At 35.1% G+C, this 11,540-nt stretch overlaps 1 protein-coding gene across 1 annotated transcript; it reads left to right on the top strand.

The window, feature by feature from the left end:
* Positions 1-3,414: 3,414 nt before the first annotated feature.
* LOC139857534 (7-deoxyloganetin glucosyltransferase-like) lies at positions 3,415-11,298 on the top strand. Its single transcript, XM_071846341.1, has 2 exons — positions 3,415-3,926; positions 10,210-11,298. Exons 1-2 carry the CDS (start codon positions 3,422-3,424, stop codon positions 11,148-11,150), a joined length of 1,446 nt encoding a protein of 481 aa, XP_071702442.1. The 5' UTR covers positions 3,415-3,421; the 3' UTR covers positions 11,151-11,298.
* Positions 11,299-11,540: the final 242 nt, after the last annotated feature.

Here is an 11,540-nt window from a genome sequence, read left to right as displayed (position 1 = left end):
TACAACAATTGTTCTTGAATCGTCGGAAATAGTCAAAGGTTAACTGAATCCATATAAACAGTTCAAAAATTTTGAGGCTCAACATTACAAGTTTTGCTTATTGTGTTGGAAACATTAAATCACATATAGATTTGGTTCAAAATAAGTCAAATTTTCCGGGTCATGACACCTTTGGTAATGATGGTTGTCGAAATAGCGAAACTTGGTGATTTGTATATTTGGTTAAAGTTAAAATCTGTCACAGGAGTGAGCCGCGCCGCGGCCCTGAGGGGCGCGCCGTGGGTTAACAAGCATTTTAGGTGTCGAGGGTTTTAAAGGTCCAGACCATTTGGGAATGTGTTAAGCCGCGCCGCGACTAGGCTGACCGCGCCGCGGGTTATATCTGTCAGGTGCAGGCTGTCTTCTTTAAAAAAAAATGTTTTGCGTATGTTTAACGGGTTGGGTCGTTACACATGTGCAGAGTATATATAATGTTGATTTTTGGTTCTTTGTTGGGGTTACGAACCTTTCACAACCCTAGCCGTGTTTTATCATTCTCTGCAGGTCTAGCACTCATCAAGGTCGATCTATAACATCTAAAAGTAGTTTTTAATCAATAGATCAAGGTTGTTTTAAGTTGTTTTGATATAAAACCCAATATCGAGTTTTTCCGCACTCGATATTGTTGATAAGGTCGATTAATATCGTTTAATCGTTCATACAGTTCTCTATTTGACACGAACGCAACTCCAGATTAAAAGACATGTATATCAGATACATTCATGGTATACGACAAATATCGACATCTCTGTTCTCTTGCATTTTCATCGGCATGGAGCTCCATGTTGCCAGATAAATGTTTCCCGGGATTCATTCGCTTTACTCATAAAGGGTCGATGGCTCATTCCTAAATAAATTATCTAAAAATATACCTTTCTTTTTATCTTCAACGATGGTATCACATCTACCTTATATGCTCTCATGTTCGAAACATTTCTTTATGTACCCAATATCACATGTTTTCTTCATTTGATATGTCTCTGCTCACCCAAATTCGAGCTAGAGCTCAAACGGGGGAGGCGAGAACATCTTGATCGAAAGCTCTACCGTTTTGAATAGTGAGAGACTTTTTCAAATTTGATCAAATCGATCGATAATATTTATATGTTAGGTGGGCTAACCAATAGGAAAACAATTAAAATAGCATACCGGTGGCAATTTCTTTATGTTTTCTATTATGGCAGAGTTAATTTATAATTGCTTTAATTCCCTTTTCCTCAATCAGTGGCTAAGTGGAAGTTTTAGTCATTTTTTTTATATTTATTTTTACCTAAAACAGATTTTTTTTATTGAAGACAAACGCATCCACTACGATTTTTTACACGAATATATATATATATATATATATATATATATATATATATATATATATATATATATATATATATATATATATAATGTTAGCAAAAGAAGTTGAACCAACGATCCTTTAATCAAAGAGAGGTGCCGCCAGATCAATGGCCTTTTAGTTTACCCAAGATACGTTAACTTGTGATTGTGAATTGTAACAATTAGATTAAAAAGATCTCATTATCTAGAGAATACAAGTGATGTAGATTAAACAATTTACTTAGATTTTGTGATCTATTTTAACGTACATACGGCATTGACTCATTGCACATTGCACATTGCACATACATTTTTAAACAAACATGTGCATCTTAGTATGTAAGCAGCAGCAGCAGCAACAACAACAACAACAACAACAACAACAATACCCAATCCCATATGAGTGAGGTATGGGGGAGGTGGGATGTAGACAATCCTTCCTCTATCCTATAATAAAGAGAAATCATTTCTCCACCCCGAGTTAGACACTCACAAGAGCGGAGAAAGTCCTCCCTTATGTAAGCAAGTGGTCGCACAATTATTTGATATTTGCAACACTCTATAAGTTTCAATAAAAGATGCTACCTAACCACTTTGGCATAGCCTAGTGGCCACATAGTTCTCTATGAAGCAGGAGACTCGGGTTCGAATTTAGTAACTCCCAAGATCGAATTAAAAATTGGCTCTTGATCGGAAGGGACGCCAATGTGCGCAATTTATCCGGTTATGGGTCTCGTCGTTCGGGGGCTCGTCACCCAAGGGTTTTACTCGCTAGTGGGACTCAATGTGATTGTTGCTAGAGAGGCTTCATCTTTGAAACAAAAATGTTACCTCATATTTTAATACATTTAATAATTATAAATATTTAAGCTTTATAAATATAGACCATGTTTTCATCGTATGCAAGTTGCTATGAATCGCAATTTTAAAAAATAACGATTCAATTAAAAAACTGCCACTTTTACTTGCCAAACCCTTTTCTACAATATTTTTCTAAAAATCAAGTAGCAAGAAGGTAGTTTTTATCATAAGCATATTTGTTTAGTTATAAGTACTCATGTGTTACATTTTAAGAATTATCTTACATCTACATTATTACTTTTTTTATAAACATTCCAAATATCTTATGTATTTAGTATTTGGACATCATTACTGTAACTTAAATGATGTTTTATTTTACTATAAATACACACCTAATATCACGAATACTCCATCGAAGATCTCATGAAACTTACAACCTAAAAATTAATGAATTATTTCGATACCGCTAATTTATGTATTTTGTCTGCTGATTAGTTTCTTCGACTTCAACCAATTTTGTTAGACTTCAGAGTTGTAGAACAAGATTTTTTGTTTGATATCAGCTATTTTTGTGAGCCCTTGCGTGTCTTTGTTCAACTTCAGGGTTCTCATGGTTCTCTCCACTATAATAGTTCACATTAGATATGTGGATTATATGTATATATACAGTGTTGCAAAAGTTGGCCGACGCGTCATTTTTTTAGCATGACCGATGCGTCGTTGCTAAAACAAGGTTAACGGAAAAAGTCGGTCAAAGTCAAAAAATAATATATTTTTATTTTGTAATATTATTAATAAATGTTAATCGTTTATGTTTATTGTAAATATGGTTCATAATTTTAAGATTCGATTTCTATATAATATTATATATAAATATAAATATAAATATAAATATAAATATAAATATAAATATATATTTGATAATAATATTATAAAATGTCAACGTTAGTCAACGCCCGACGCGTTCTCGTTGCGTCCCCACTCGACCGACTCGTCCCTCCAAAATCCCGATCGATGCGTCCGTGACTCGCGTATTTTATATATATGTTTTGTGAGGTCAACTATAACGAAGGCTTTTTAATTCTAATAAAAATAACAAACCCCTAGAGCTGGAGCCCATTAAGAGTTGAAACTAGACAGAAGTTGAGAAAAAGAAAAAGAAATATCATTGCGCACTTTGATTGTATTATTTCTTTTATCCAATGATGATTGCTACTTGTTTGTTTCTCTCAGATCTTGAAAATAAAAATCTATGGGTTCCAAACAAGAGAAAAAGGCGCATGTAATGTGTATACCAAGTCCATCACAAGGTCACATTAACCCAATGCTAAAACTTGCTAAAATCCTTCATTCCAAAGGCTTTGATATCACATTTGTCAACACCGAATTCAACCATAACCGCCTTCTTCGATCTCAAGGACCCGATGGTCTCCGTGGCATTCCTTCGTTCCGGTTCGAAGCCATCCCCGATGGCCTTCCACCGCCACAAAACCTTGATGCCACTCAAGAACTCACATCTCTAGTAAAGTCCTTAGAAGAAAATTGTCTTAGTCCTTTGAAAAAGCTTATTACAAAAGTGAGTGCTTCTTATTCACCCGTTAATTGTATAGTTGCTGATACGCTTATGAGCTTTACACTTGATGCATCGAAACATTTCGATATCCCGGAGTTTTTGTTATGGACTGCTGGTGCTGGTTCGTTATTATGTTTTGATCAGTTTCCTAATCTTCTTGAGAAGGGCTTGATGCCTCTTAAAGGTATTATTAAAATTAAATTAACTCTTCTTTTTATCGATTAATTTTATCATTATTAATGTATAGCCTTGCGATTGGAGTACTAACATCCCTACGTGAGTATCAAATTTAAACATGACTAATAACATATAAGGTGATCAGAGAAATGGTCGTGGGATTGGATATCGTTGTTGTTGTGATCAGAGAAATGATCGAATTCGATTACAAAATAACCCTTTTTAAAACGCGTGCTTAGTTGCTTACCTGTTTAATTTTTTTAATTAGCGAGAAAATCTCATATGAACTAGCACATTGGCTCTCCATAAAAGGTAAACATCGGGTAATCAAACTTCCCGAACGCGAGACCTGGTACCAGGTGAATTACGCATTATGTGCATATTATAAATTGATAAATGTAATATGAAAAAGATCTTGTATTGACCAGCTTGATATAAACTTGAATTGATATAGTTGTTCTATATTTTTGCTCACGTTCTACAAGTATTATATACAAAAAAACACTAACAGCTATTTCCTATATTAGGATGGCTCCAAATATACTTTTGGAACCCCCATTACAATCAAGGAAAATATGTAGCTTGGATCAGTTGTGTTTCCGTTAACTTTGGCAGCTTGTTGACCTTGTGGCTTTATCCTAAAAGAGAAATGATGAGAATATAATTTGATCCCAATAAGTCAAATAACCTAAAATGGTTATTTGACTTTTGTTGACCTCTTCTTGATTACTTATTCTAACACTCCCCTCAAGTTGAATATTGAGGTCTTCAATATTCAACTTGCTAAGAACTTCACTAAAGAGCCTTCCATTGACGGATTTGGTGAGGATGTCGACAACTGATCTTCTGATCTGATTGATGGAAGAGAAATGATTTCGTCGTCTAATTTTTCTCTAATAAAATGTCGATCTATTTCAATATGTTTAGTTCGGTCATGTTGAACTGGATTTTCAGATATGGCAATGGCTGCTTCGTTATCACATAAGATTTGAATGGCATCTTTAGGAGGGAACCCAATTTCGGTTAAGAGTTTTCGAATCCATAATGCCTCGACAACTCCTTTTACTATTCCTCTAAATTCTGATTCTGCGCTTGATAGAGAAACAACTTTTTGTTTCTTGCTTCTCCATGCAACTAGATTTCCCCCAACTTTTGTAAAGAAACCGGATGTTGATCTTCTATCTCCTTTTTCACCTGCCCAACTTGCATCAGTATAAATTTCGGTTTCGAGATGACCATTTTTTATGAAAACAACCCCATGACTTGGAGTCTTCTTTAGGTATCTAACGATCCTCATGGTAGCTTCCATATGATGAACTTGTGGTTGGTGCATAAATTGACTCACAACTCCTATTGCGTGTGCTATATCTGGCCGAGTGTGTGCAAGATAAATAAGTTTGCCAACTAGTCTTTGGTATTGTTCTTTGTTGGCGAGATCAGCGTCATCTTCCTTGTATAGCTTTTGGTTTGGAATCATTGGAGTCTCAGCTGGTTTGCAATCAATCATCCATGTTTCTGCGAGAAGATCAAGAATATATTTCTTTTGGCAAATAAATATTCCCTGTTGGAATCTTAAAACTTCAATCCCCAAAAAATATTTAAGGTTACCTAAATCTTTCATTTCAAATTCTTTAAATAAATTTGTTTTTAACTTTGAAATTTCTTCTTTGTCATTTCCCGTAATTATCATATCATCAACGTAGATAATTAAACAAGTGATCAAATTTCTTCTTTGTTTTAAGAAAAGAGTGTGATTGGAATTACTTTGTTTAAAATCATAATTTTTCATGAATAATGTAAATTTCCCAAACCAAGCTCGTGGAGATTGTTTCAACCCATATAAAGATTTTTTAAGTCGACAAACTTCCCTATCATTAAATTTTCCCGCGAATCCTGGTGGAGCTTCCATATAAACTTCTTCTTTTAATTCGCCATGGAGAAAAGCATTCTTCACATCAAATTGGTGAAGCGGCCAGTCATTATTTGCGGCGATAGAGAAAAGAACTCTAATAGTATCAATCTTTGCAACCGGGAAAAAAGTTTCGGAATAATCTATTCCATAAGTTTGAGTATATCCCTTGGCAACAAGACGGGCTTTGTATCTTTCAATAGTACCATCAGGTTTTCTTTTAATTGTAAACACCCATCGGCACCCTACAGGTTTCTTTCCTTGAGGAATAATGCATTTTTCCTATTTGTCACTTTTCTTGAGTGCTTCTATTTCTTCTTCCATGGCCTTTCTCCACTTTTCTGATTTCATTGCTTGGTCCATGTTGTAGGGATTTCTTCAGAGTAAAGAGCAGCATTGAATTTTTGAGCTTCACTTGATAGATTTTCTTGTGCAATATTAGCCACATGATATCTTGATCTTGGGGTTTCCCTTTCTGGAGAGTATCGTTTTGGTGGAATACCTCTAGTGGTTCTTTGTGGTAAGACATATTTCTCCGAGGTTTGATTTGAATTTAGGTTAGGTGAGAGGTTTCTGGTAGCGGAAGTTGAATCATTGTGTTCCTCTTGAATTGGAAGTTCATTGTTTGAGAAGGTTTCGGGAGGTTCAAAATCTTGTGTTGGTGTTTCGGTCCCGGTGTAACTATTTTGATATTGTCGGGATTTGGATTTTCAGGATTTGGATCTTCGGGATTTGGATTTTCGGGAATTGGATTTGGTATTGGACTTTGGATATTATCAGTTTTAGGTGTCCATTGTATCCAACTTAGAGTGTCATCATCCTTTTCCCCCCCCCTCATTCGTGAGTTGGGTATCGTAATAATATTCGATTTTGACAAAGTCACAGTTCATTGTAGTAAAAACATGACGTCTTTTTGGACTATAACACCGATATCCTTTTTGGTTTATTCCATAGCCAACCATGACATATTTTTCCGCACATGGATCTAGTTTGGTACGCTCATGTTTTGGAAGATGGACAAATACCGAGCACCCAAATATTCGAGGTTCAATGCTAAATGAAGTCGGAAGAGTATGGAATTGAGAAAGAGTATCTTTAGGGGTTTTCGTGCCCAAAACTTTGGTAGGTAAACGATTGATAAGATAGGTAGCGGAAGCAAGGGCTTCGAGCCAAAAACTCTTGGGAACTTTAGATTCAATTAACAGCGCTCTTGTCATTTCTAAAGGTAGTCGATTTTTCCGTTCGGCTACTCCATTTTGTTCAAGAGTATGAGCGCAAGATGTTTGGTAAATAATCCCGTTTTCTTCTCAAAAGTGCTTCATTGAAGTATTGACAAACTCACCCCCATTATCGGATCTCAAAATTTGAATATTTTTGTTAAATTGGGTTTGTATCATTTTATAAAAGTGATAAAATTTTTCAAATACTTCGGACTAGTGAGTTAAAAAGTAAATCCAGGTCATGCGTGAATGGCCATCAATAAATAGGACAAAATACCGAAAGTTTTTCCCCCAATGACCGGTGCAGGACCCCAAACATCCGTATGGATTAAAGCAAAAGGAACATCTTTTCTTGTATTACTTGGTTTAAAAGTACTTCGATGGCTTTTAGCCAAAATACAAGTTTCACAGTTTAAGGTAACATTTGATGGAAAAAGACTTGGAAACAAAGTATGTAGGTATCCGACAGATGGGTGACCCAACCTCCTATGCCGTAACCAAGCTTCCTTCGTAGGTGTTCCGTGAGCAAGCATCACGGTACCTTGTTGGGTTACTTCATTCACATAATACAACCCGCCACGTTCGGTACCACGCCCAATAATCACTCCAGTTCGGATATCTTGAAGGATACAGAAAGTGAGGTGTAGTAAAATGGACCAATTTAATTCTTTTGTAACATGACTAACGGATAAAAGTTTATGTGACAAGATTGGAATATATAAACAATTAGATAAGTTCATAGTCGGAGTAATTTCAATTTTTCCACCTCCTTCAACTTGTACAACACCTCCATTGGTCGTTTCAATTTTATTAACCCGAGGTTTTGATTGAGCATAAAAATCGGATTTTTCAAAACTCGTGGTGTGGGTAACACCACAATCAAAAATCCATTCGTTATTCTTAATGTTATTTGAAATAATATTGGCTTTTCCGATAAAACATACGTTATCAGTTAAATTTTTATTTTCAAAATTTTGGACCTCGAAATCGTTAAGCTTTTGGGCCTGATCTCGTTGGGTTTTATCAAAATAATTTAAATTCGAGATTTTGGCTTTTTTAACACAAGTTGGACTTTGGGCCTGGCCTTTCTCTTTTTGTTTTGGCCCAATACCTTGATTTAGCCCAACACCCCCCTTTTTAAAACAACCTGTGACTTTGTTGGTTCCCAAGGGGTCAGAACACGCGTGAATTTGATTCTTCCCAACCTGAAATTCCCCAGACTTGTTTTTCCAACCACTTTGCACGCGTTTATTATTTCCAGGTCTATTTTCTCTATCTAATTCATCTTTATTACCTGAAGATGAACGCTTATGGTTTAGGTTGATTTTCGATTGAAGAGAGGGTTTGAATCCCTCTTCTTCTTCGATTATTTGAAGGTACGCAAATCGATTTTGGTCCCTCCTTTTAATCGATTGGTGGTGATTGAGGTTTTCTCCTTTTACAGCAATTGATTGCTGTAATTCAATTGCTGTAATTTAGGGTTTGAGGGTCTTTTTCTTATCACCTTCACCCATTTGTGATTGTGGTCCGAATTAATTCTGAAATTATGGTCTGAATTAATTCTGAATTTAGGGTTTGGGCTTGAGGTTTTTCCCCTCACCCATTTGTCCCTTTTGTATGAATAAATTTTGAATTTAGAGTTACCTCTTGTTGTGCTGGTTACATGGCTGTTGCCGGCTCCCTCTACCACCACAGCTCTACCAAGTTTCGGTTTGTGCCACCAAATGGGATATCCAATGAGCTTATAACAGTTAATTATTGTGTGTCTTTGTACTCTACAATAGACACAACTCAGTGGTTGTGGTGGTAGATGGTGGTTCATGGTGACGACTTTTGGTGGTTTACACAGAGCATTCAGGTAACTAATTTTGATAACCTTTGATTGCTCAAATTGTGTGCTGAATTCATTGAAATGGCTTTGATTAATTGATCTACCGTCACTCATTGACATGGCAGTTCTAATTCTTAAGCTACCGTCAATTCCTGACATGGCAGCTAAAAACAAACCCTGGTAAATGATTGAAACTATGAAATTGTTGTGGATTCAAACCTTCAGCTCTGATACCTTGTTATAAATTGATAAATGTAATATGAAAAAGATCTTGTATAGATCAGTTTGATGTAAACTTGAATTGATACAATTGTTCTATATTTCTGCTCACATTCTACAAGTATTATATACAAAAAAACACTAAAAGCTATTTCCTATATTGGGATGGCTCCAAAAGTTGGAACCCCCATTACATTTAAGGAAAATATGTAGCTTGGATCAGTTGTGTTTCTGTTAAATTTGGCAGCTTGTTGACCTTGTGGCTTTATCCTAATAAGGAAATGATGAGAATATAATCTGATCCCAATAAGTCAAATAACCTAAAATGGTTATTTGACTTTTGTTGACCGCTTCTTGATTACTGTATTCTAACGGTGCACCTTCTGGTCAGACTTTCTTTCTTAACTATTTGTCATAGCCATCCCTAATACGGAGTAGAATGTAAGGTTTGTAATGATAAGCCATCTCTAGTGGGGTCCTCTATACATTTCTCTAATTGGATATAAGGAATTAAAGCATGTACACCCGTGAATCAAGTTTTACCCTATAAAATGCAACAGCTCCAATAATTAAAGATTCAAAATTTCTCAAAGTGAATATAAGTACTCCGTATTAGTCAAGTTTAAAGATTATCTTACTTTTATGATACTTATATATAAATATAATAGTCTTATGTCTTATTGCACATTTACTTTTTTGTAGAAATTAAAAAAAAAAAATACTAAAGAAATTTATAAGTTTACATAAGACAAAAACTAGTCAAATTAAGCGAACATAAGACAACCACTTCGGACCTTCGGTATTAAGTGGCTACAAGGACTCCTAGTTAAGTTGTAAGTCACGGGTTCGATACTTTACAAAGCCAGATCAACCTAATTAGAAATTTACAATGGAAAATATTTACCGGATATCAGGGCGACGCCTAAGTATCCGATGTCCAGAGTTTCTTATTGTATATATTTATCTTTTAGAATCGAAGCTCTATTGTATAACAATAACAATATATGAAATATGAAAATAAAATTGATCTATAGGAGGTCATTTATTATTATATTTATTTATTTATTTTATTATAAAAATTAATTAATTTGATCTTATTTATTATATACAGATTCAAGTTTTCAAGTAAATGGTTATTTGGATACAACTCTAGATTCTTTACCTAGCATGAATGGCATAAGTTTAAAACATATTCCTGCTTGGATTAGATACATCCATCCAGGTGACGAAATAATGGTCGAGTTTTTCTGTTTGCAATTAAAAAGAGCGAAAACAGCTTCCGCCATCTTTTTCAACACGTTTTATGATCTAGAGAGCGACATTATAGACGAGGCATCTTCAAAATTTCCTCCTTGTTATGGAATTGGTCCTTTGCATTTACTCGAGAACAAAATAGTAGAAAAAACAGTAGCTTCATTAATCAAATCAAATCTCTGGAAAGAAGAGTCCGAATGTTTAGAGTGGCTAGACTCTAAAGCGCCACGGTCAGTTATTTATGTAAACTTTGGTAGCATCACTATAATGACACCTCAACAATTAGTTGAGTTCGGTTGGGGACTTGCAAATAGTAACTATTCATTTTTGTGGATTATACGTCCTGATCTTGTGATTGGTGAGTCTGCCGTTCTTCCAAATGAGTTATTAGAAGAGACGAAAGATAGAAGTTTGTTGGCTAATTGGTGCGCGCAAGAAGAAGTTTTGAATCATAAGTCAATAGGAGGGTTTTTAACGCATAGTGGATGGAATTCGACGATTGAAAGTATTACTAGTGGCGTGCCGATGGTTTGTTGGCCTTGGTTTGGAGACCAACAATTAAATTCTTGGTTATGTTGTAACAAATGGGTTGTTGCTATGGAGATTGATAATGATGTGAAGAGGGATGATGTTGCAAAACTAGTTATGGACTTGATGAATGGAGAAAAAGGAATTGAAATGAGGAAAAATGCAATTGTCTTGAAGAAAAAGGCTGAGGAGGCATGTGTTAGTCCTTTTGGTTCATCCATCACTAATTTGGATAAGCTTATTCACTTGATTCAAACATCTATAAAATAAATAAAGTTGTAAGATAGATTTGCACTTTAAACAAGTTAGACCCTTGTTGTATCTAACATAGATGTTATTAATAGCACCTATGTTTTGCCTAATAAAAGAACTCATACATAGTACTCATTTTAGATCCATGTATGTGTGTTGTATTCTATTTCCCTTTCACAATGTATTTTATTTCCCTTTCACAATGTATTCTATATTTCATTTGTGTTGAATATGTGATATTTATAATAATCTAGGGTCTAACTTCTATATGAGTAGAGTTTAGATTGTATTTTTGTTCAAATACATTTAACATGTTAGGGCTTATTTAGACCACTCCCTATGGTTAGTTACCCGCTCATTACCCGTAGTTACCCGTAATGAACTATAGGCACGGCTTAATTACCCACA

This window comes from Rutidosis leptorrhynchoides, chromosome 7, assembly GCF_046630445.1.
Source record: "Rutidosis leptorrhynchoides isolate AG116_Rl617_1_P2 chromosome 7, CSIRO_AGI_Rlap_v1, whole genome shotgun sequence".
NCBI classification, from domain to species: domain Eukaryota; kingdom Viridiplantae; phylum Streptophyta; class Magnoliopsida; order Asterales; family Asteraceae; genus Rutidosis; species Rutidosis leptorrhynchoides.
Note: the sequence above shows the minus strand (reverse complement) of the source record. Positions and strands in the feature narration are given on the sequence as shown.